Here is a 24,668-nt window from a genome sequence, read left to right as displayed (position 1 = left end):
TCCTCAAGGTGGGCACCCTGTCCCAGGAGCATAAGCCCCCTCACTTATTCATTTGACATTTTTTTCCCTAAGACTCCATTTATTTATTTATTTGAAAGAGAGCGAGAGCGAGAGAGCGAAAGAACACAAGCAGGAGGAGTGGCAGAGGGAGCAGGAGAAGCAGGCTCCCCACTGATCAGGGAGCACGGATGCAGATGCGGGGCTTCACCCCAGGACCCCTGGGCTTGACCTAGGACGCTTAACCGACTGAGCCACCCAGGTGCCCCAGCATCTTTTTTTTTTTTTTTTTTTTTTTTAAGATTTATTTATTTATGAGGCACCTGGGTGGCTCAGTGGGTTAAAGCCTCTGCCTTTGGCTCAGGTCATGATCCCAGGGTCCTGGGATTGAGCCCCGCACTGGGGCTCTCTGCTCAGCTGGGAGCCTGCTTCCTCCTCTCTCTCTGCCTGCTTCTCTGCCTACTTGTGATCTCTGTCTGTCAAATAAATAAATAAAATCTTTAAAAAAAAAAAAAAGATTTATTTATTTATTTATTTATTTAAGATTGATTGATTTATTCAGAATGCCTCCTCCGTGGGGTCCACCTGCCGTTTCCCCTGCTTGTGCACTCTCTCGCTCTCGCTCTCTCTCTGGCAAATAAATAAGAGGTTTTATTTATTTATTTATTTATTTATAAAACCTCTTATTTATTTATTTATTTATAAATAAAACCTCTTATTTATTTGCCAGAGAGAGAGGGAGAATGAGAGAGAGAAAGAGAGAAAGGAGGGGCAGAAGAAGAGAATTTTAAGCAGACCCCGTGGTGATCATGGAGTCTGACTCAGGGCTTGATCCCAGGACCCCGAGATCATGACCCGAGCCGAAACCGTGTATTGGAAGCTTTAACCCACAGAGCCACCCCGGCACCCCTTCCCTTGGCATCTTATTCCCTTGAACATCTTCAAAGCCAGAGAGCGACAGACAGCTCTGTCCCCAGAATTTCAGACTGAAGCCTCAGCACTTCTCAGACTGATGGCACTGAAAACAACCCATCTTTAAGGGGACACTTGTCTTCTTTTTTTTTTTTTTTTAAGGATTTTATTTATTTATTTGTTTGACAGAGATCACAAGTAGGCAGAGAGGCAGTCACAGAGAGAGGAGGAAGCAGTCTCCCTGCTGAGCAGAGAGCCTGACTTGGGGCTGGATCCCAAGACCCTGGGATCATGACCTGAGCCAAAGGCAGAGACTTTAACCCACTGAGCCACCTAGGCGCCCCAAGGGGACACTCTTCTGACCATAGGATCCCTTGGATCCAAGCAGGATAGCTCTTTGCTTCCCTCCTGCAGACATTCACTGGGCACCTGGCCTGTGTCAGACACTGTGCCAGCTGCTGGGAACATCATGGTGGAAGAGACCCAGTTCCTACCTCCTTGGAGACCACAGGGCACAAACTAGGACCCCCCACCATGTATCTAGGACCCCCTTCTCCCTCCCTCCCTGTCACCACCTCCTTGCCCCCTCTCCTTTCACCCACCCTAGACCCCTGTGAGCCATCATGGGCCACAATCATCATGTCAACAAAGTGTGAGGGAGAAAGATGAACACAAACCAGAATTCACTAATGCAACAAGTCAGGAGATGCTAATGCACTTTGAGCCACCTCCTTGGCAATGGCCTTCAGAGAGACAGAAAGCTGAGTCCTGGCCCAGAAAGAAGGTGGTGCCTCTGGCAAGTTCCCTTCTCTGCCTTCTCTGAGCCATAGCTTCCTTGTTGTTAAAACATGGGGGCTTGGATATTATGGTCTCTGAGGTACTTCCTGCCCTAAAGCTGCTGAGCCTGAAGCACACGCTCCAGAATCCTCTTGTCTGATCTCGGCCCTCTGAGAGTGGGTTTTATTTTTAGAAGCTGCCAAAAGCCACCTTGTGGTGCCAACTTTGGTGACTAAGGTGGGTGATGGTGCAAAGAGAGGCCATGTTTGGTCACAAATGAGAGTGACTAGAAACCAGCAGGGCAGTTCCTCACTCTGAGACCACACCCTAAGACAATCCCAAAATAGATCCCATCTGTGTGGCTGACTTGATGGAAAACAACATTGAGGTCCTCTGTCCTCATCATTTCTCTCTGGACCTCAGTGTCCTAGTCTATGAAATGGAAGAGGGGAGGAGTTGGACTCTCACCTAGACCTAGAATGTCTTTCCCAAGGACTCAAGTGAGAGGCGTTTTTCTCTTTAATAAAATCCCTTCACGTGGGGATTTCTTTTATTCTTTAAGGGCCTCCCTGGCCCCCAGACCCGTGAAAGTCAGCTCACTCACTCCCTCTCAGGGTAGACCTCTCGGCGCCCCAGGGCGCTATGTGAAGCTACGGCCACCAGGTGGCAGTATAACCCCGCCCTGAATCTCCCTCCGCTGGCATCATCCTTTAGCAGCTCCACCCCTACCACCCGCGCTCCCTGTGGCAGACCCCACCGCGGATGCTGAATACCAAGATGAATCAGACCCTGCCCCTGCTCTGCAGTAGGAGCTCCTGAAGCTCACAGAAGTGGTCAGTCCTGAGGATGTCTGCTCCTCCTCTCCCTTGCATTGCAGGCCCTCAGCCCTGCAATGCTGGGATGTCCAAACTCCCCAGCACAGCATTCAGCACCCTCTAGAATCAGGTCTCACCTCCAGGCCTCCAGCCTGTGCATTTAAACGGAGCCACGGGGATCTAAAGGAAACGAGAACACACCACACACTTCTCCTTGGTTGGGCCGCAGAGAGTGATGCCAGGTATAGGGTATCCCCGGATTCAGCCTTGAAGGGGGCCTGGGCCAGCAGTAACTGGAGGGAGCTGAGGCCAAGGAGGCCTGTGGCTTCCTGTGAAGAGCTAAAGAGCCACTTCCTTTAAACAGATGGCTATGGGGGAGGGGCAGAAGAGTAGGGAGTATGGGTTTCCTGGCTTAGGGGGAAAAGAAAAGGGCCCCAACAAGGCCCCATGGAGAGGTCCAGAACAGCTTTCTATTTCCCTTCCATCTGAGGTTTCCGTGGAGCAAACAGTGCAGACAGGGCAGGTCACCCTTTTCTCATGTGCTATGAAGCCACAGAGAAGACAGTCAGGTTAAGGGCAGGCTCAAGAAATGGAGCCTTGGTTACTCTAAGAAGCAGACCTAAGCACTTTGTCCCAAACAGCCAAGTCCAAGTGCTAAGTCTCAGAGCCCAGTCCCAGACTTCCAGATCCAGGGTTTTACATATATTAACTCATTTAATTCTGACAACAATCCTCTTGGGTGTTATTAGGATCCTTGCTTTTTTTTTTTTTCTTTTTTAAGATTTTATTTATTTAACAGACAGAGGTCACAAGTAGGCAGAGAGGCAGGCAGAGAGAGAGAGAGAGAAGGAAGCAGGCTCCCCGCTGAGCAGAGAGCCTGATGCTGGACGATCCCAGGACTCAGAGATTATGACCTGAGCCCAAGGCAGAGGCTTAACCCACTGAGCCACCCAGGCACCCCGATCCTTGCTTTTTAAAAGAAGAGATCAAGGCAGAGAGAGGTTAAATGAGTTCCCTAAGGTAAACAGCCAGCAAGTGATAGGACCAGGATTTGAATCTTGACAGCCTCTCTAGAACAGTACTTGGCACCTAGAGAGGAATCTACAAATAATTGTCCAATAAAAGTACTTAATCTTAATCTCTCTTGGTCCCACCCATCCCTCCGCACTCAATCCAGCAACCAGCCAGCCTGTAGATCCTATCTTCTCATTATTTCTTGAGTCCGCTCACGGCTCTCCACCAACATCATCCCTCCTGCCCCCAATCATCTAGCACACTACCCTCAGTCCTGGAGGTCACCTACAAGGTCTTCCTAATGGGTCTCCCTGTGTCCACTCTTGTTTATTCTCCACACAGAGCCAGTAAGATCTTAAAGCAAAACAAAATGACCCCCTGCTTCCAGCTCAAAGGCCCCCTGGAGCTGCCCATCACACTTAAAATTCTACTCCTTTTCTCTTGTCTTCAAGGTCTTGAATAATCTGCTCCTCCAAAGCTCCAGAGTCTTACCTCACCTTGCTTTCCCTCCCCCAACTCTTTTCCAGCCATACTGGCCTCTTAATCCTTTCCAGAACCTTCCAAGTGCGTGCCAACCTCAATGCCTCTCCACAAGCTCTTCCCACAGCCTACAACACTTTTGTTGCCTCAGGAGTCAGCTCGAACAGAACTTCTCCAGAGACCCAAGCCCCCAATCTAAATTAAACACTCCGTTATCCCAGCAGCCTGTACCTTATGTTCCTAGAACGGATCACGATTGTAATAAAAGCATGATGGGTTTAAGCATTTGTTACTGTCAGACTTCCTCACTAGAATCCGAGCTTCCTGAGCACAAGCAAAGGGTTCATCGTTATTTATCACTAGCACCCAGCTCAGCTCCTGGCACACACAGGTGTCCAAGAGCTGTGGTTGAGTGCATGGTCCAGACGGATGGACAGATGGATGGGTGGATGAAGAACAACTGAGTGAATTAGTACATTTTAAAATTAGGAGACTATTCACTCTGCCTTTATTTCTCAGGGCAGGTATAATGTGTGTGACTCACCCGGGAGTTATTTCCACCCTTGAAGAGCCTGCCTCCACTACCCCCCATCCCGCACCAAGGCCTTTCCCAGGGGAGGCCACTGGGCGGGGCTTCCTGGACGGCTGCGTGACGTCATAGGTAGGCGTGCCCGGAGTCCGCCTCTGCTTCCTAATTGGGGGGCGCCGGGCGGCGGCGGACACGCTCAGCGGCGCGGCCGTCGGAGCAGCTGCGCTGGGAGAGGAGAGGCGGAGGTGTGCTGCGAGGTGTTCCCCGGGGCCGGCATCCGGACCCTGGCGCCGCGGCAGCAGCTTCAGCGCGCCCGGATACCCCGGGGCACGTTCACGGCGCACCGAGCGTTTGGCGAGGCTCACGCCGTGCTCCGGGGAGATGGGACGGCGGAGGTGACGCGCGCTGTGTCTAGACCGCTCCCCGCAGCGGGCGGGGCTGAGAAAGTGTGGCCAAGCTTCGGGGCGCCCACTGGAGCGCAACTATTTCGGGTCTCTGATCTCAGAGAGGAAAGTCCCAGAGACAGAGCCGCATCCTCCCCCTCACTCTGCGGCACACGCCCCGCCTCCGTCCCTCCTACCTTAAAGGTAGACTCGAAAGTGCTGCAGGACGAGGAGTCCGCAGACCTGGTTTCCAGCCCTACCTCCGAAATGAGCCGGAACGAGAGTCCTGCCATCTGCACCCGAGTCAGCTGCTTTGCGGAACGAAGCGGTACTGCATTAAATGATGTGATGTAACAGTGCCTAGCACTGGACTGGCACGTACTAGGTCCTCAGCTGATACTAGTTTCCTGCTCCCTGACCGGACCCTGCCGCTGATCTTCTCTGAGTCTGGAGCAATTTCACTTCATCTATGTCCAGGAGCCTCACTTCTCCATCTTATGACGGGAGAAATTTCCTTCCAGCCCCTACCTTCTGAGAGCTAAGACTTACTGACTCACTGAATCTCAGTGATGAGCTGAGACGAGACACCACCTCCAGGTGTCACTTGACTTCTCTCAGGTTCCTCTGACAAATGAACTTTCTCATCCTCCCTGAGATGCCTCTAATGGGGTTGTGCCTTAGAGAGCTGGACTCCCCAGAGGTTCTGCTCGGTCTTAGGGTCTGCAGGGACTTTAAAGGGCATCTCAGATATCCTTCCTCAGTATTTTTACTGGGATTGGATCACTACCCCTCCCCCCCCTCACGACCACCAAATACACACACTTCCACTGTGTAAAACCCTTTGGTGACTCCTAGTGGCCCTCAGGCTACCCAGCAAGACCCACGGGACCCTACCTGCATCTCTAGTCTCAGCCACACTCCCTGTCCTCTCTCCCAGCCAGACTCTATGCAGACTGAGCTGCTTTCAACTCTCTTTCCTTTCCTCCAGGTGTTTGCACAGAGGGTTCCCTCCCTGCCCGATCCTCTCACCTGGCTCACTCCTCATCCTTGACCATCATGGGGCAGGGTGGATCCTGACCTCTAAGATGGATCCCCTTTTAGATGACTGCTGGTAACTTCAGACCTCACCCAACTCAGTCAATGGCCTTTGCTTTTTGCCCTTCTGCCATGCTAAACTTTGAGTTCCTTGAAAATGAAGGGCTCTCTCTTGCCTCTAGGCCTTGTACCTCCTGTTCTCTCAGACCTAAACACTCTTCTCTTCCCTACTTTAACTCATACTGGTCCTTCAGAACTCAGTTTAGCAGTCCTTGACTTCTTAATCCCCTCCCATATCTTGTACCCTCTTTCTTGCCACGATTTAATGTCTGTTGATGAGTGAATCCTTGCCCAGGGCTTGTGTAGTATCTGTTTACATACCTCAGAGACAGGAAGCTCACTACTATTGAATCAGCCTACTCCATCTGCCCATTAGAAGGCCTGCCAATCCCCAACCAGTGCTCAAGAGATTCCCTGGAATTGGGGCACCTGGGTGGCTCAGTGGGTTAAAGCCTCTGCCTTTGGCTCAGGTCATGATCCTGGGGTCCTGGGATGGATCCCCACATCAGCCTTTCTGCTCTGTGGGGAGCCTGCTTCCCCCACCCCTTCCTGCCTCTCTGCCTACTTGTAATCTCTGTCAAATAAATAAATAAATAAATCTTTGAAAAAAAAGAAAAAAAAAAAATTCCCTGGAACTGAGGCCCAGAGTGAGCAAGTACTTTGAGGTACTTGGTGCAGAGCAGGGTCCACTCACCTGTCCTGGGGGGTCATGCAGCTCACCTGACCCTAGTAGGCACCAGCACTGGCCAGATTCTCCATAGCCTGAATTCACTTGTAGGCCTGGGACTTGAGACACAACTCATGTTCCTTTTCACCCAGGAGCAGTGGACAGAGGACAGGATGTCAGCACCCTAATCTGGGTGGGGGAAGGCCAGAAAGGAAGTGTTTTCAGGCAACACTGGACTCCTATTGCCTCATTCAACCCCATGCCAGCCCTGTAGGGAAGAGATGCTATTCCCATTTTACAGATGCACAAACTGAGGTTTCTGGATAGATGCTATTTACCTAAAATCACACAGCAAGATAGTGGCAAAGTCAAGCTGTACTTCAAAGCCCAACCTCTTTCCTCTGCCCTTTAGCTTGGTGCCTCTTATATAAACCTGCCCTGCCAGGCCCATTCTGCTCAAAGCATCATGAAGTCCTGAAGGGTCTCATTCTCCTCTTCCCCATAGCTGGGTCCTACCCCCACTGGGGCATCAGCAGCAGTGCCTGGGCAGCAGCTAAGGGCTGGCTGAAGGTCAGGAGTACTCTCTTCCTTCTGCACCGGGTCACTCCCCAAAACTGCAGAGAGACCCAGACCCAGACCAGACCAGTAGGCAGTGGACAAAGAGCTTCTTATAGATACCAAGTCCCTGAAACTGGGCTCGTCCATTTATTTGCTATGTTACCTTGGATGAGTTCCTTTCCTTCTTGGAGTCTCAGTCTTCAATTTACCATCTGTAAAGAGGACAAATTATCCCTTCCCAAGGGCTTCAGTGTGCCGGAATTCAGAAAAGCTGCTCTCTCTCCCAGACTACCTCACCCCTGAACCTTCCGTCCTTGAGGAACAGAGACCCTCTCCAGGGTCCCTGTGGTAGCAAAACTCCAGCCTAAACTGCACACAGCCTGTCCTTACTCGGGGCGCGGGAGAGGGGTCCCAGATCCTGGGTTGGGTGGGCACCAGCACTTCAGCCCCTTCCAGCCTTCATCTCTGCTAGGGAGCCAGCTCTGTTATCACATCTGCTCCCTCTACAGTCTGTGGCCTTTGCAGGGCCATTCCCCAGGGGAACCTGCGTCTCCTGCCTGCTTCAGTCTATCCTCCCTCCCTTCTTCCTCCCACAATGTTTATCCATGCCTGCTCGGGCGCATAGATCACTGCCTGTCCTTGTAAAGCTCACAGTTCAGTGGGGGAGACGGACAAGGAAACTGAGTTACAATCCACTCACCCAGCCCAAATCCTGTTGACCTCCCTGCTGCAGCCCTCACCTGCACAGTCTGTTCTCCACGCTGCAGCCTGTAAAAAGGGAGGTCAGAACCCGTTACTAAGGTTGCTCCTTCCCCTCCCACAGCTCCCCATCTCCAGGGAAAAGCCAGAGCCCTTGCTACGACCTGCAAGGCCTGCCTGATCTACCTCATCGCCTCCCCCTCTCCCATCTGAGCTCTCCATTCCAGCTGCACTGGCGACCTTGTTGTTTTCAGCATGCCAAGCGTGCCCGAGCAAAGGCTCGGGCCTTTGCATCATTTGTCCCTGGTCCTGCTACTAGAGTCTTCTGCCAGGTATCCGCGTGGCCTCCATCCCTTCACTCAGGTGTAGCCACCTCTTCCGGGGGCCTTCCCTGCCTGCCTGACTAAATGGGACTCCCTACTCGCCTTCGGTCCTTTTATCTGCTTTATTGTTTTTCTTGCCACTACCAAGTGACATGTAATTATTGTTTATTGTGTGTTTCCTTATAGAGTATAAGTCCCATGAGATCTCCTTAAGGTTCACCACTCTCGGAGAAGAAAAAAAAAAGGGGAGGTGGAGAATACCAGGAAACTGCATGGGACAGGGGCAGAGAGGACAAGACTAACTTCACTACTATAGATCATATTTAAAGGGTCAATAATTAAAACAACTTGATTTGGGTGCAGGAGACAAGCAGACGAATGGACTGGAATAGACTGTCCAGAAATAGATTCAATGTATAGTTACTTAATATTTGATAAATGCAGCATCTCAAAGTGGAGAATGGATTCTAATAAACAGTGGGGGTTTTGCTGTTGTTGTTGTTTTTTAATTTTCTAATAAACAGTGTTAAGACAAGTAGGTAGCTGGGCGCCTGGGTGGCTCAGTCGGTTAAGTGTCTGCCTTGGGCTCAGGTCCTGGATGGAGCCCTGCTTTGGGCTCTCTGCCCCACAGGGAGTCTGATTCTCCCTCTGCCCCTCCTCTCACTCATTCAATCTCTCTCTCTCTCAAATAATAAATTAAATCTTAAAAAAAAAAAAAAAGACAACTAGGTAGCCAAGTGGGGAAAAAAATTAGATCTCTACGTCATACAGAGTACCTCACTAAGGATAAGCTCTAAAGGGATCAAATATTTAAATATTTAAAAAAAAACAAAACAGGGGCGCCTGGGTGGCTCAGTGGGTTGAGCCGCTGCTTTCGGCTCGGGTCATGATCTCAGGGTCCTGGGATCGAGTCCCGCATCGGGCTCTCTGCTCGGCAGGGAGCCTGCTTCCCTCTCTTTCTCTCTCCGCCTGCCTCTCCATCTACTTGTGATTTCTGTCAAATAAATAAATAAAATCTTAAAAAAAAAAAAAAACCCAAAACAAAACCATAAAACACTAGTGGAAGAATGGGAGGAACAGGGGCGCCTTGTGGCTCAGTGGGTTAAGCCTCTGCCTTCGGCTCGGGTCGTGATCTCAGGGTCCTGGGATCGAGCCCCACATCGGGCTCTCTGCTCAGTGGGGAGCCTGCTTCCCCCCCCACCTGCCACTCTGCCTATTTGTGATCCCTCTCTGTGACAAATAAATAAAATCTTAAAAAAATAAAAAAGAATGAGAGGAACACATTGGAGAATCTATAATCTTAGAGGGGGAAAAGTCTACTCATGAGTCAAACCCAAAAAGCCATCAAAAAAAGTTTGATTAGGGACCCTGGCTGTCTCAGTAGATGAAGCCTCTGCCTTCAGCTCAAGTCATGATCTCAGGATCCTGGAATCGAGTCCCGCTTCGGGCTCCCAGCTCAATGAGGAGTCTGCTTCTCCCTCTCCTTCGTCCCTCCCCGTCCCCTGCTCGTGCCCTCTCTCTCTCTCTCTCAGATATATATTTTTTAAAAGTTTGATTAAAGTCAAGTAAGTACAAACCAAAACCTTTTGCAGGTAAAACACTCCAATCAAGTCATAAGACAAATGACAAACTAGAGGAACATATTTGCAACTCAGATCACAGACAAAGGGTCATCTAATTTATAAAGCATTTCTGGAAAATCATTAAAAGGACCAACAACTTAATAGAAATAGGCACAGGATATGAATTGACAGTTCGCAGAAAGGTAAATACAAATGGCTTCTCAACATACGGAAAGAAGCTCAAACTCAGGAGAAACGAAAATCAGGGAAATCACTGAGGTACCATTTCCTATCACTCTGGCATAAGATGCCAAAGTTTAATAACATAGTCTGCAGCTCCTTCTGTGAGGAAATCACATTCTCATGCATGCTGTCCTAGACGACTCTCGCACACGGGAATATACATCGGTACAGGCCCCCAAAAGGGCATTTTGGCAAAAACATATCAAAATTCTCAATGCATCCAGATATCCTGGTTCTGGGAATTTCTCCTTCATAAATGCTTGCACAGGTGAGAAATGAAGTTTGCATGATGTTATTCTCTGCAGCACTATTAGCAACAGCAAAAGACCCAAAATAACCCAATTGTCTATTAGTAAGGGGTTAGGTTAGGTAGAGGACTGCCCACCTATTAAATGAGACACTATACAGCTATGAAAAAGAATGAGAGAGATCTGTATGTCCTGATAGGGAAAGTTCTTCTTCTTCTTTTTTAATTCATGCATTTGAGAGAGAGAGAGCACATGAGTGGCAGGAGGGGCACAGGAAGAGAATCCTCAAGCAGTCTCCCTGCTGAGTGTGGAACCCAATGAGGAGCTCAAATTTCATGACCTGAGATCACCACCTGAGCTGAAATCAAGAGTCAGTCAGTCATTTGACTGAGCCCCCCAGGCGCCCCAAGAAACTTCTTTAATGGACATTCAGTTTAAAAAGTGAGGTGCCAGGGGCTCCTAGGTGGCTCAGTGAGTTAAGCCCCAGCCTTCAGCCCAGGTCATGATCCCAGTGTCCTAAGATCGAGCCCCACATCGGGCTCTCTGCTCAACAGGGAGCCTGCTTCCCCCTCTCTCCATGCCTGCCACTCTGCCTACTTGTGATCTCTCTCTGTCAAATAAATAAATAAAATCTTAAAAAAAAAAAAAACTGGGGAGCTCAGTTGGTTGAGCAACTGACTCTTTTTTTTTTTCCTTTTTATTTATTTGAATGAGTGAGAGAGAACATGAGAGAGGTCAGTGGGAGAAGCTTCCTCCCTGCCGAGCAGGGAGCCCAAATGTGGGACTCGATCCCAGGACTCCAGGATCATAACCTGAGCCCAAGGCAGTCACTTAACCAACTGAGCCACCCAGGACCCAAGCAACTGACTCCTGATTTCAGCTCAGGTCTTGATTTCATGGGTTATGGGATCAAGCCCTCCCCCACTCCCCCCAAGGAGTTTTCTTAAGATTCTCTCTCTTCTTCTCCCTCTGTCCCTATCCCTGCTCATGAGCAGGGATAGTAAATAATATCTGTAAATATTTGTAAAAAAATATCTGTAAAAATAAATAAATAAATAAATAAATAAATATCTTTAAAAAGGAAGGTATGCAGTGCCTGGGCTGGCACAATGGGTATAATCATGAGTTCAAGCCCCACACTGGATGTAGAGCTTACTTAAAAAAAAATAAATAGGGACACCTGGGTGGCTCAGTCAGTTGGGCGTCTGCCTTTGGCTCGGGTCATGACTCCAGGGTCCTGCGATGGAGCCCCTGCTCGGCCAGGAATCAGCTTTGCCCTCTCCCTCTGCCACTCCCCTACTTGCACTCTCTTTTATTCTCTCTCTCTCTCAAATAAATAAATAAAATACTTTCGGGGGAAAAAAAAAAAAAGAATGAACCCTGTTGACATCTCAGTTTTGGACTTCTAGCCTCCAGAACTATGAGAGAACAAATTCTGTTTGAAGCCATCTGGTTGGTGCTAATTTGTTATGGCAACCCTAGAAAACTAACGGCTACTTAGAAAGCTGTGCAATCTTGGGTAATAATCTAGCCTCTCTGTGCCCTACTTTCTTCATCTGTAAAGTAGGGCTAATAGTATTTACCTCATACAGTTGAGTTATGAGAATTAAATGAGTTAATCTTTTTTTTAAGATTTTATTTATTTATTTGACACACAGAGAGAGAAATCACAAGTAGGCAGAGAGGCAGGCAGAGAGAGAGGGGGAAGCAGGCTCCCTGCTGAGGAGAGAGTCCAACACGGGACTCGATCCCAGGACCCTGAGATCATGACCTGAGCCACCCAGGTGCCCAATCTTTTTTTTTTTTTTTAAGAGTCCTGACTCCCAGTTGCCACCTTGCTCTATCTCCTTCCCTGTTTTACTTTTCTTCAAAGCACACAACATCCTTGATATTAGGCTTGTGTTGATCGTCTCCTCCCCTTCTAAGTTCTAGGAGGAGAGGGACTACGACTGTGTCTGCTTTGTTCACAGCTGTAGCCTTAGTCCCTAGCACAGAGCCTGGCCCATTCAATAAATATTTGTTGGGCGGCTGGGTGAAATGACACACCACATGTAAAGTGTTGAGCATGGTGCCTGGTATCCAGCAGCCTGGTATCCCTTTTACTCCCTTCACTTGTCTTGGACATCTTCACGCTCTTGTGACCCACCCCGCACCCCAGGAGTACCTCCCATGTGACCACATGAGCTCCTTCTCTCAGAACCCCCTTATCCCCCAACTCTCCTCTCCAGTAACTTCACAGTTGGCTGTTGACCTGGAGGTGTGATATGCCTCTTTCATTAGACAGTAGTCCCCTGTGCAGGAACTTTGGGACTAAGGTTCAGCCTCATTCTGGCTCTCTCCTTTCCCAGGACTTAGCCTGTGGAGCCAACCACAAGGACCACGGTGTCATTTTCTAACTCTAGTAAGGAAGTCCAGGCTTGTTCCCTGCTCTGTCAGTAAGTCCCTTCTGCAGTCTTACTGAAATCTTTCTTGCTGCAATAAAGAATGAATTTCCTCCTAGTTCCTTAGAACCTCTGAGAGAGCAGCTGGGCAATGTTTTCCTGTATTCTTTATTGGTTGTCAGAGACTTGGAGATGGGCCCTCACCATGGAATTTCCAGGTCAGGTTCTCAAGCTGAGCCACACCAGCCGGATGCTTGGCAGGAAAGATTTATCCTTTATTCAGCTCAGAGGATGTCAGCAGGCCCCACAAAGCTGCCAGCTCTTTAGAACGGTGTCCATCAGGTAATTGGGGGCCAAGCACAAGGTGTGATGGGCACAGTTGTGGCTGTTAATAAAGCTGGATGAGAGGAGAGATGGATACCTGTGACCTTGACCTCCTTGCTTCCACCTACCCCTTCTTAATGTATTCATCCATTCATTCAGGCTTTCAGAGTACATGGAGAACCAACTACATGCCAGACACCCACCTCTTACCTTCCCTATCCTCGCTTTCCCTGTCTGTAAAATGGGAATAACAGTCCCAAATGTGGTCATTATGAAGATCAAATGAGCAAATGCACAAATGTACAAAAAGCCCTTAGGATAATACTTGGCTCATTCTAAATACTTAATAAACAAGTTATTTTCAACATAATCAGTACTGAGAGATGCCAGCTCTGGGCCAGCCTCTTAAGGGTCCAGAGGAAAAGGCTGACAAGGAAACAATATTTATAAAATAAACCCCAAGCAACAGGGTACAGTACTTTGGGGGCAAAGTGGGGCTGTGGGTTAGTGGTCCCTTCCTTAATGCCTCTCCCTTCCCTTGATGAACTCAGATGCGGAATGATTTCTGCCACTGTACTTAGTCTCTCCTTCAGACTCGGGGATCCCAGGGCAGAGCTGCATCTCTTTCTTGAACCTGGTGGCGGGGTTATGTCTCTCCCATATGTTTCAAATGTAGACATTGCCTAACATTTATTCTGCACACTAATACAATACAACAAGCACTTCACATGCATCATCTCTGTTCATCATATTACATAGATTTTATTAATATACCCATTTTACAGGCCAGGAGACTGAGGCTTCTGGATTTTAAGCAATTTTTTCAAGGCCACCCAGCCAACAGATGGAGGAATGAGGATTTGTCCAGTGACCCACATCAGGGTTATGGAGAGAAGACGGTGTTAGTCAGTTCAGGTAGACCCTTAACCAAAACCCAGCTCTTTTTTACTCATTCACTAGCTGTGTGACCTTGGGCAAGTGTCTGGAGCTCTCGGGCCTCAGTTCCCCTATCCCTATAAAAGGAAGAGCAAGTCTACCTCACAGGGAGATAATGCATGTAGAACGTCTAGAACAGGGCCTGATACACAGTAGGTGCTCAATAAAAGGTGATCCCCTCTTCCCTTCCTTCCTCTGGTGGGGACTCCAGGCCTGGCCATATGCCAGGCCAGGCTGACCAGGCTGTGTCAGAGACAATATTTATGTTCTTTCTTCCCATACTGATAAGGCCTGGAGGACTACAGGAAGCTCCCCACCCCCACCCCAAGAGCTTTCTCCCCCCAGGGAGTCTGCTGGGGGGTGAGAGGATAGTCTTTAGTTTGATGGGGACATAGCACATTCAGAGAGGGGAGATAGCGGCCTCAGGCTGGCAACAGGTGAGAAACCACAGCCTTGTGCCACCTCATTGCACAGCATGTGTGGCTGGGGTATGGACACGGAAGGTAGAAATGTTGCTGCTCTGGCCAGGAGGGTGTATGGGGCTCTGTCCTGTGTTAAGTGAGCCGGGGCCCCTTACCTGTTGCAAGGTGGAACGTGTCACGTGTACAGCAGTTGAAGAAGTTGCCAGAGTCCCACTGATACTTGGTGAAGTGAGAGCCCAACAGGTCGCTAAAGCCGTTCCTGGCAGAACAAATGGGAATTGTTCTCTAAGGGCCGGAGGCCACCCAGAGTTGGCACATGTTCTTCCCCCCTGCCTATGAACACCCTTGCCAGCACTGAGCCCTCCTGGCCCCCAAGGGCCTCCGATCTCACAAGCTGCAGGATCACTGAGACAGATAGGCTCCCACACTCCCCAAAAGGGCTCCCAGAGTGAGCAAACCAGCAACGCTGCCCGCATCCATGCAGAATGGATTGTAGGCAGACTGCAAAGAGACCCCTGAAACCAGAGGGGTCTGTGGCCATCAGTGCTCCCTACTTCAACTGGGAACCCCACTCTTGGGAGAAGGTTGCTGAAAAGGGAAAGGGAGTCTTACTCAGAGGCAGAGGAATGGTCAGGTTGGCCTGACCCTTAATGGAAGCCCCAGAACTCAGGCAGGATTCTCCACTGGGACTGGCTTCTCCTTGGTGCCATTGACTTGGAGGCAATGGCGGATGTTGGCTTCCAAGGCCACGGTCACCAGCATCTCATCTCACCCCATCGCTAAGGGCTGCTTATGACTGAATTGGAGGTGATAACCTCCCCTGGGAGGAGACAGGAGCGATCATGAGACTGGACTCCCGGGGACACCCCTAGAATCTGGACTGCAGATTCACAGCTAAGGGGGGGCTCCCCTGGCAGTCTCCGGGCCCTACACCATCCCCAACACTGTTCTCACTCACCTCTTAGATATCCTAACCCCCTCCCCCACAAAAGACTCTACCCCTTCTGAAGAACTCCTACTCCCTCAAATAATCCAGCTTCTCCCAGGGGATTTTAGCCCTCTCCATAATATTCCAGCCTCCCTCTGAGATACTCCAGGTCTTCCCCAATCCCCACAATATTCTATCACCTTGTGAAACAACCCAGCCCTCCATGACATTCTGTAACCCCCACTACACAATACCCCATTATCTCTGACATACTTCAGACACTGCTGTGACGCTCCAGCTTAACTTTTTTTTTTTTTTTTTTTTTTTTTTTGGGCAGCAAAGTTGATTGAGTGTTAGTACAGAGCTACTAAAGAAGGAGGGGACCCAAGAGCATTGCCCTCCAGCTCAACCTTAAAATGTGTGCTCCGACTGTCTTACCCCAGTTCCCCAAAACAGACCAACACACATAATATTCTGCACCCCACTTTAATACTCTAGCCCTCCCTCTTATTAGAGTTCTCCACCCCTGCAGCCCCCCCAACCCTGTGAAAATCTTGCTGCCCTTTCAGGAACACTCCAGCTCCACTTTGATACCTAACATCCCTGAATTGTTCTGTCCTGCCCCCAAGGAAAGAGAGATTCCAAGGCCTGCCCAGGGCACACCAAGAACTTGATCTGGCTCCTTGCTGGTTCTCCTGTCTTCCCGGGCCTCAAACGGCTACTGGGCATCAGGGTAGGGTAGTGTCAACACCCCTGGTGGGAGAAATCTTGGAGATGATCTCACTGCCTTCCTCATGGTACTCGCAGCCAAGCACTGCCCTCCTCTATAAACCCACCCCCAACTCCCAGGATAAGAGCGCCCCACTAACCAAAAACACGATAGTAGTCCCCAAAGGTTGGGAGCACCCAGGCCCTGGGGTGGCATACCCCCGACCTGCCAAGTCAACTTGTCATGAGTCCCCTGGCTGGGGCAGCCGTCCAGAGGCAGTCCCACAGACTCAGCCAGCCCCAGCACTCTGCCAGTTTTCCCCTTGCTTGACCTGCTCTGGGACACCTGTCCTGTGCCTCCATGGTTGATAAAAGGCCAGCTAAGCCAAGGTAAGCTGCCTTTCTATCTAAGGAGCAAAGCCTCCGGGCCATCAAGGAGCAGAGCTGAGCTCCTGGACGTGTCCAAGTGTCACCCACTGGGTTGCCCTTCTGTGAGGGTGAGTCCAGGCAGAGCCTGGCAAATGCCTGACCCCGGAGGGCTGCATGGCATGGGATCTCAATGCTGGATTCTGCAGGGCGAAGGAACCCGGTTCCAAACCCGGCTCTTCCGTGTGACAAGTCACTTTCCCTTTCTCAGCTGCAGTGGCTTCACCCTTACAGCAGAAAACCACTATCTTGCCCTTTCTCAGTTTGCTTCAAGGCTCAAGTGAGGTAGTGGTTATGGAATGAACCTTTCATTTAACAGATATATCAGTGTCTACTATGGGCCGGCTATGCTTTAGACATAGACAGAAAGTGTTTATGATTTCTCCCTGCATCAATCAGCGTATGAGGACAGATGGACCAGGGTAAGGAGTGGTTGGGGGAGAGATTCTAAAACTCTTGATCAGGGGCATCTGGTTTACTTAGTTAGCTAAGTGTCTGCCTTTGGCTCAGGTCATGAAGCCGGAGCCCCAGGACCGCCAGGACTGAGCCCTGGGATCATGCCTCACAGGCTCGCTGCTAGCCAGGAGTCGTCTTCTCCCTTTGTCCCTCACCCTGCTTGTGCTCTTTCTCTCTCTCTCTCTCTCTCTCTCGGTCTCTCTCTCATATAAAGAAATAAAATCTTTTAAAAATTAAAAATAAGGGGCGCCTGGGTGGCTCAGTGTGTTAAGCCTCTGCCTTCGGCTCAGGTCATGGTCTCAGGGTCCTGGGATCGAGTCCCGCATCGGGCTCTCTGCTCAGCAGGGAGCCTGCTTCCTCCTCTCTCTCTGCCTGCCTCTCTGCCTACTTGTGATCTCTGTCTGTCAAATAAATAAATAAAATTTTTTTAAAATTAAAAATAAATAAATAACCACCCCTGACTGGCTCCTGATGGCTGTTTGTATATCTGGTAAAGGTGCTTTCAAAGCCCTCATTTGTTTTACTCCCCATCCTGGAGGAAAGCTGTTACTGTTCTGGTTTTATTGATGTAGAAGCTAAAGCCTAGAATTAAGTCACTTGCCTCAGATAACACAGCTGGTAACTCATGGGGCCTGAACAAACTTCACTGCCTTTGACCAGGAAGGAGGTCAGAGCATCACCAGGCCCCCAACAGCCATTACCACTACCGCCCACCACCCACCCCCTTGGCCCTGTGCTGTGTGGACATGAGCCCTGTCTCTTCCTGGGGGTCTGGCAGAGGACTTCAGCCAGTACTTTCTCTGTTCCCCAGGAGTCTCCAATCATATACAGGCCAAGAGGACCAGACGGGCTTCAAGCAAAGACATCTGGAGATTGAAGAGGTCTCATTGAGTGCCTTGTTCCTCTGTATGCTTGTACAGATCAGGAAACTGGGGCGCCTGGGTGGCTCCATGGTTAAACCTTCGGCTCAGCTCATGATCCCAAGGTTCTGAGATTGAGCCTGCGTCAGGCTCCCTGCTCAGCGGGAAACCTGCTTCTCCCTCTTCCTCTCCCCCTGCTTGTGTTCCCTCACTCTTTTTTTTTCTTTTTAAAGATTTTTTAGTTATTTATTTGACAGGTAGAGAGCACAAGTAGGCAAAGAGGCAGGCAGAAGAAGAGGGAGAAGCAGGATCCCCGCTGAGCAGAGAACCCGATGCGGGGCTCGATTCCAGGACCCTGAGACCATGACCTGAGCCAAAAGCAAGGGCTTTAACCCACTGAGCCACCCAGGCGCGCCTTATGTTCCCTCTCTTGCTGTGTCTCTGTTAAATGAAGAAATAAAATCTTAAAAAAAAAAAAAAATCAGGAAACAGAAGCCCAGAGACAGGCAGACACTTTCTCAAGGTCATACAGCCTGTGAGAGGCCCTGCCATTTCACCAGGTGGAGGTTTTCCTACCCATAAATGGCCAAGCGTGCAGAACGCCCCCTACTGGTGGATACAGGAAGGGCTCAAGGTTCCCAGTTGGGAGAAAATCGCCCCTGCCTGGACGGCGATCTTGAGCCGGGAGGGGGGGGGGCAAGTGGGGTGCACCTTGGTGCAAAGGTTTGGTGATGGTGTGCAGCATCTTGGAGGCCCACCGCCCACATGTGGGTCTCAGCTTGCTCACTCTGGCGCCCTTGAGAGCAACCATTCTGTTGCTGAGCTGTTCTGACCACTGATTGGAGCGCTTCCTGCTCTTGAGCTGAAAGCACCGGCCTGAGCCTCCCCCGACTTGTCAGAGTTCTGCTTGTCTCGGGGGCGCCCGGAATGAGAGTCAGCCCCCCCACTGCGCAGGGGGACTCTATCAGAAGTTTCGCCTCTGAGCAGTCCCCTATTTGTCCTTCCGAACCCACTGGGACTCTGTCTCCTCTGGGAGGTCATCCCTGTCCCTTAAGCAAAACTGACTTCTTTCATTCCTGTTTTCAACCAGTATCTATCAAGCACCTACTTGGTGTCAGGCACTTCCTAGGTGCGGGGTAGATCTGGAGACAAAATCCCTGCCTTAGTGGAGGGGGCAATCTAGGAGAGAGAGAGAAGAAAACACATCGACCACTACTTGCGATAGTGGGTTTTTCTCCAAAAATATCTAACCAAGGTTCACACACTATGTTTGGTGGTGATGCCTCTTTGGTCTCTGGTCTCTTTCAGTTTAGAATGGTTACCCCCATCCTTTCTTTCTCTCTTTCTTTCTTTCTTTCTTTCTTAAGTGACCAGGACAGTTGTCTCATAGAATATTCCATACTATAGGGGTGCCTGGGTGGCTCAGTGGGTTAAGTGTCTGTCTTCGGCTGTGGCTCAGGTCATGATCCCAGAGTGCTGGGATTGAGCCCCGCATTGGACTCCCTGATCAGCGGGGAGTCTGCTTCTCCCTCTTCCTCTCCCTCTGCTTCCCCCCATGCTTGTGCTCTCTTGTGGTCAGTTAAAATCTTAAAAACGGAAAAAAGAAAGAAAGAAAGAAAGAATATTCCGTACTGTAGATGGGTCTGAATTTCCCCTCACAGTGTGGTTTACCTTAATCCTCTAAACTCTGTATCTCTTATACCTGGAAGTTAGGTCAAGAGCAAGGGTTGGCAAGGGTTGGCAAGCTTCCAATAAAGCCAACTAAATATTTTTAGCTTTGTGGATCATACAGTCTCTGTTCCAACTATTTGACCCTCATTATAACATGAAAGCAGGCACATATAATACATATGCTGCTGGAGCATGGCTATGCTTCGAAACAAGTTTTTACTTATGGATAGTGAAATTTGGATTTACCCTAATTATCATATGTCATGCTGTATTATTCTTCCTTTGATTTTTTAAAAAATATTTTGTTTATTTATTTGTTTGAGAAAGAGCGAGAGAAAGCAAGTGAGCACAGGGTGGGGAACAGGGGAAGGGGAGCAGCAGAAGGAGAGGTGTAGGCAGACTCTGAGCTGAGCTGAGCACAGAGCCCAATGTGGGGCTTGATCCCAGGTCCTAAGATCATGACCTGAGCTGCAATCAAGAGTCTGACGCTTAACCAACTGAGCCAGGCATCCCTCTTCCTTTGGTCTTTTGGAACCACTTAAAAATGTAAAAGCCTGGTGCCTGAGTGGCTCAGTTGGTTAAGCGGCTATCTTTGGCTCAGGTCATGATCCTGGAGTCCAGGATCGAGTCAAACATTGGGCTCCCTGCTCAACAGGGAGTCTGGTTCTCCGGCTCACCTTTCTCCACTAATGCTCTCTCTTTCTCATTCTCTCTCTCTCTCTCTCAGATAAATAAATAAAATCTTTTAAAAAATGTAAAAGCCATTCTTAGCTCAGGGGATGCACAGAAACAGGCAGAGGGTTGCAGTTGCATAGGACCCATGGTTTGTTGACCCCTTGATTGCTTTTAGATTAAGCATCTGTAGCAAGAATTCTTCATGGTGATGATGTAAACTTTAACAGTCATCACGTGAGGAGGCACACAGTGCCAGCTGATTCCATTTATGAGGTGTCCACTGAATGTCCCCACTAAATAGGAAAGGTCCCGTTTGTTTGTTTGTTTGTTGTTGTTGTTTTAAAGATTTTATTTATTTATTTGACAGAGAGAAAGTTCACAAGTAGGCAGAGAGGCAGGCAGAGAAAGAGGGGGAAGCAGGCGCCTGCTGAGCAGAGAGCCCGATGTGGGGCTCCATCCCAGGACCCTGAGATCATGACCTGAGCCGAAGGCAGCCGCTTAACCCACTGAGCCACCCAGGTGCCCCTGTTTGTTTGTTTGTTTTAAAGAATTTATTTATTTATTTGACAGACAGAGATCACAAGTAGGCAGAGAGGCAGGCAGAGAGACAGGGGAGGGGAAGCAGACTCTCTGCTGAGCAGAGAGCCCGACATGAGGCTCGATCCCAGGACCCTGGGATCATGACCCTAGCCGAAGGCAGAGACTTTAAGCCACTGAGCCACCCGGGTGCCCTGGAAAGGTCCCGTTTGTAAATACAGGATTAAGCACCGTGTGAACATTCTGTTCTTTAAAACCTTTCACCTGGAAGAACCTGGGTGGCTCAGTTGGCTGGCCATCTACCTTGGCTCGAGTCATGATCTTGGGGTCCTTGGACTGAACCCCACATCAGGTTCCCTGCTCAGCTGGGAGCCTGCTTCTCCCTCTCCCTCTGCCTGCTACTCTGCCTGCTTGTGCTCTCTCTCTACTTCTCTCTAATAAAGTCTTAAAAAAAAATTAAAACCTTTCACCTGGTATTTTCGGCATCTACTGTGCACTGAACTGTGTTTCCCCAGAATTCATATGTTGAAGTGTTAACCCCCAGTGTGAATGCGTTTGAAGATAGGGCATGTACAGAAATAATTAAAGTTAAATGAAGTCATAACGGTGGGGCTGTAATCCTATTGGACTGGGGTCCTTCTAAAAAGAGACACCGAAGAGTCCACCTTCCAGGGCGCCTGGGTGGCCAGTTGGTGGAGCAACGGACTCTTGATTTCCACTTGGGGTGTGGTCTCAGGGCACGAGATTGAGCCCGTGAGATCGAGCGTGTGGAGTCTGTTCATCCCTCTCCCTTCCTGTCTATCCCTCCCGCTCGCACACGAATGTGGGTGTGCACTCTCTCTCCCTCTAAAATGAACAAAATCTTTAAAAAAATAACAAAAATGCTTTTCTTAAAAAAAGAGAGAGAGAATTCACCTTCTCTCTGCCATGTAAGAATGCATCAGACGGGCGGCTGTCCAAAAGCTGGGAAGAAAGCTCTCGCCGGAAACCAGTCCCACCAGACCTAGATGTGGGACTTCTAGCCTCCCTAACTGGAAGAAATAAATTGTATGAGCCACCCAGCCTATAGTATTTTGTCATGGCTGCCCAAGCTCACTCGCACATCATTGATGATTCTTGCCTAAATTGATTATCTAACTGGGGCTGCAAATGGGGTTTTTCTAGTTCTCACATTCCTTCTAGTGTATTAGTTGGCATTTTTCTGCAAAGAAAAGCTTTCCCTCATCAACTAGGAATGAACTGCATGCAGTTCCTCCTAAGAAGGCAGGATAAATGCTTAATTCTCTGAGGGAAGGTTTTTGGTTTTTCTTCTTTTTAAATGAGAAATTCTAGAATCTATTTGTATGCTATAAGGATAATTCTGTGGAAAGGGAGAGATGGATGATGCTTGAGAGTGGGTTTCAGAAGGTGGGAAGTACTCAGTAGTGGGGAGGGAGGAGGAGGGAAGGTAGAAGACAGAAGAAAGGATGAGAACTGGTTCTCTGGGCAGACCAACAGGGCCAGCTTACTGGGAAACCCACTGGAGGATTGTGGGGTCTGGTTCATGTCCTTTTGAGGCTGGGAGGTGTGACCCTGTCTGCCTGGTAAATGCTTTTCTCCTCCAACCCCAGGGAAGGTGGGTAGTTGGCTTGCTACAGGCTTGGGGACTTCCGGGCAAGAACAAGGGAAGGGGAGGGAGGAAGACCAGGGCACGCTCTTTGCCAAGGAGGATATAAGGACGGACAACAGAATCTAGGCTGCTTGAAAACAGAAGCGAGAATAGGAGGAGAGTGATGGCTAGATGAGAAATGGATGGCAGGTCTCCGCAGGTTTGCTGGACTTTGGTATTTGGTTGTGGTACGAGTTTTCAGAATTGTTCCAGTGGAAAATGTGAGTGAGGGGGCTAGAAGGATAGGGGGGATTTCAACAGGCCCCTCCTATGGCCTCTTTGTCCCATGCCCCCCAGCCTCCTGTGCCACATAGATGGCAAGGACTAGAGCCTGATTCCTATTTGAGACCTCAGCCCCCAGCCTAGCACAAGGAAGTCACAGGAAAGGTCTGAGGTTTGATGGAATGTTTGAATAAATGACGACAAACACTTCTATGGCTCTTGCTATGTACCAAGCGCTACTCTAACAGCTCCTTGATTTTCCCCAGGATCCCTCTAAGATAGAGTCTACTAGTATCTCCAGTGTATAGATGGAGATACTGAAGCACAGAAAGGTAAAGTAATTTGTCCAAGGTCATAGAGCTAGGAGAGGCAGAGCTGGTCTACAAACCAGGCAGTCGGGGCCCAGAGTCTGTCCCTAACCACCAGTTTATGCTGAATGGATGAATGAGGGTTCTAGACTCTGCCTGTCTGCCCTGAGTGATGCCAAGCATCTCTTGAGGTCAGAGTCCTGATCTAATCAAGAGGTTCATAGACAATAAACAATGAGCTGAGAAATACAGCTTTTTAGATTGTGACAACTGCCACAAAAGAGACAAACTAGGCGCTGAGAGACTGGGTGGGTCAGGGAAGGCTTCTCTGAGGAGTCATTCTTCAGATCAAAGACAGACAGAGCCGGTCCTGTGAAAGGCAAGGAAAAGTGTGTTCTAGGAAGAACGAACAGCATGTGAGAAGGCCCTGAGGCAAAAATTCAATGTTTTTCTGGGAACTAGGAAAAATTCCAGTGTAGCTGAGAAGAAAGATGGCCCAGGTGGGGCTGAAGAGGGAGACAGGGACAAGGCACACAAGGCCCAGGAGGCCATGACAAGGCACTTGAATTTTACTGTTTTTTATTATTATTGCATTTTTTAAAAATTTTATTTATTTATTTGGCAGAGAGAGAGATCACAAGTAGGCAGAGAGGCAGGCAGAGAGAGGAGGAGAAGCAAGCTCCCCGCTGACCAGAGAGCCATATGCGGAGCTTGATCCCAGGACCTTGAGATCATGACCTGGGCTGAATTCAGGCACTGAACCCACTGAGCCACCCAGGCACCCCTTATTATTGTATTTTATTTTATGTTTATTTATTCCAAGCAAACTGGGAGGTAAGCCATTAGAGAATTTTGAGTGAGGAACTGACATGGTCCAATTTGTATTTCAAAAGCCACTTGTTTGGCTCAGTCTGCCTTTGGCTCAGGTCATGATCTCAGGGTCTTGGGATCAAGTCCCAAGTCGGGCTCCCTGCGTGCTTTTTCTCTCACTCACCCTTTCTCTTAAATAAATAAATAAATAAATAAAATCTTTTAAAAAAATTATAATTTTCTTCTTCCATTCATTTGCTTATTCAGTCACTGATTCTTGATTTTTTTCATTCATTCTTTACCTCTTACCTTCAATTATTTATCTTTTCATTGGGCTTTCATTTGTTCATCCGTTAGTTCCTTTGTTCCTTGATTGATTCATGCATTCCTACACCCAGAGACCGCATGCTACTCTGTGTCAGTACTACTCTGGGTGCTAGGAGCATTGACAAGAACCAGTCAGTCCTTGCCCTCAAGGAAAACCCTGGAAGCAGGGGTCACCGTGTAGAAGGTGCTGAGTACTCCACCGGGTATAGGGGTGACAGTCAGGAAAGGCCTCTTGAGAAGCCAGAACTTGAAGGATGACAGAGAGAGCCTGGTAAATTGGGGGATCCCTTAGGGACAGGGATCAGTCTCATTAATCTCTGTGTCCCCTAAGCCTGGCACCTGGCAGACAATGATAAATATTTGTTTGTTTGTTAATTGACATGTGGACCAATAGCGAGTTAGGGAGTGTTTACTGATGGCTTTGATGCTGCTCAGCTAACATGGAAGCACCATTCCCAAGTCCCTGTACCTTTACGTCATACCCGGCATCTTCCTCCCCATCTCTCCTTCCATTTTCCTAAGGGAAGAGCATTCTTATCTACATCCCACAGTCACATCGGGACATACCTGAGCGTGCATGCACACACACGCTCACATACACACACACATCCCTGCTCATACATAGAAACACAGGTGCCTGCAAAATATGTCCCAGTCAGTTGTTGATTACAAAATTGCAGTCATCGATTTCATTGCCTACAATCACAACACACACACACACACACAC

At 49.1% G+C, this 24,668-nt stretch overlaps 1 protein-coding gene across 1 annotated transcript; it reads left to right on the top strand.

The window, feature by feature from the left end:
• The first annotated feature begins 1,532 nt into the window (after positions 1–1,532).
• On the top strand, positions 1,533–8,719 carry LOC131809956 (uncharacterized). The gene is made up of 3 exons (XM_059137463.1): positions 1,533–1,561; positions 4,565–5,235; positions 8,436–8,719. Exons 1-3 carry the CDS (start codon positions 1,533–1,535, stop codon positions 8,549–8,551), a joined length of 816 nt encoding a protein of 271 aa, XP_058993446.1. The 3' UTR covers positions 8,552–8,719.
• The last annotated feature ends 15,949 nt before the right edge of the window (positions 8,720–24,668 follow it).

The sequence above is a fragment of the Mustela lutreola genome, chromosome 10 (assembly GCF_030435805.1).
Source record: "Mustela lutreola isolate mMusLut2 chromosome 10, mMusLut2.pri, whole genome shotgun sequence".
Taxonomy (NCBI): Eukaryota; Metazoa; Chordata; class Mammalia; order Carnivora; family Mustelidae; genus Mustela; species Mustela lutreola.
The sequence above is the reverse complement of the archived record's forward strand: the minus strand, read 5'-3'. Positions and strand labels throughout refer to the sequence as shown.

Coding starts and splice junctions, on each gene's coding strand:
- LOC131809956 (XM_059137463.1), top strand. CDS start 1,533: ATGGGCCACAATCATCATGTCAACAAAGT. Junction 1,562..4,564: donor AATCATCATGTCAACAAAGT/GTGAGGGAGAAA, acceptor CCACCCTTGAAG/AGCCTGCCTCCACTACCCCC. Junction 5,236..8,435: donor CTGCTTTGCGGAACGAAGCG/GTACTGCATTAA, acceptor GTTTCCTTATAG/AGTATAAGTCCCATGAGATC.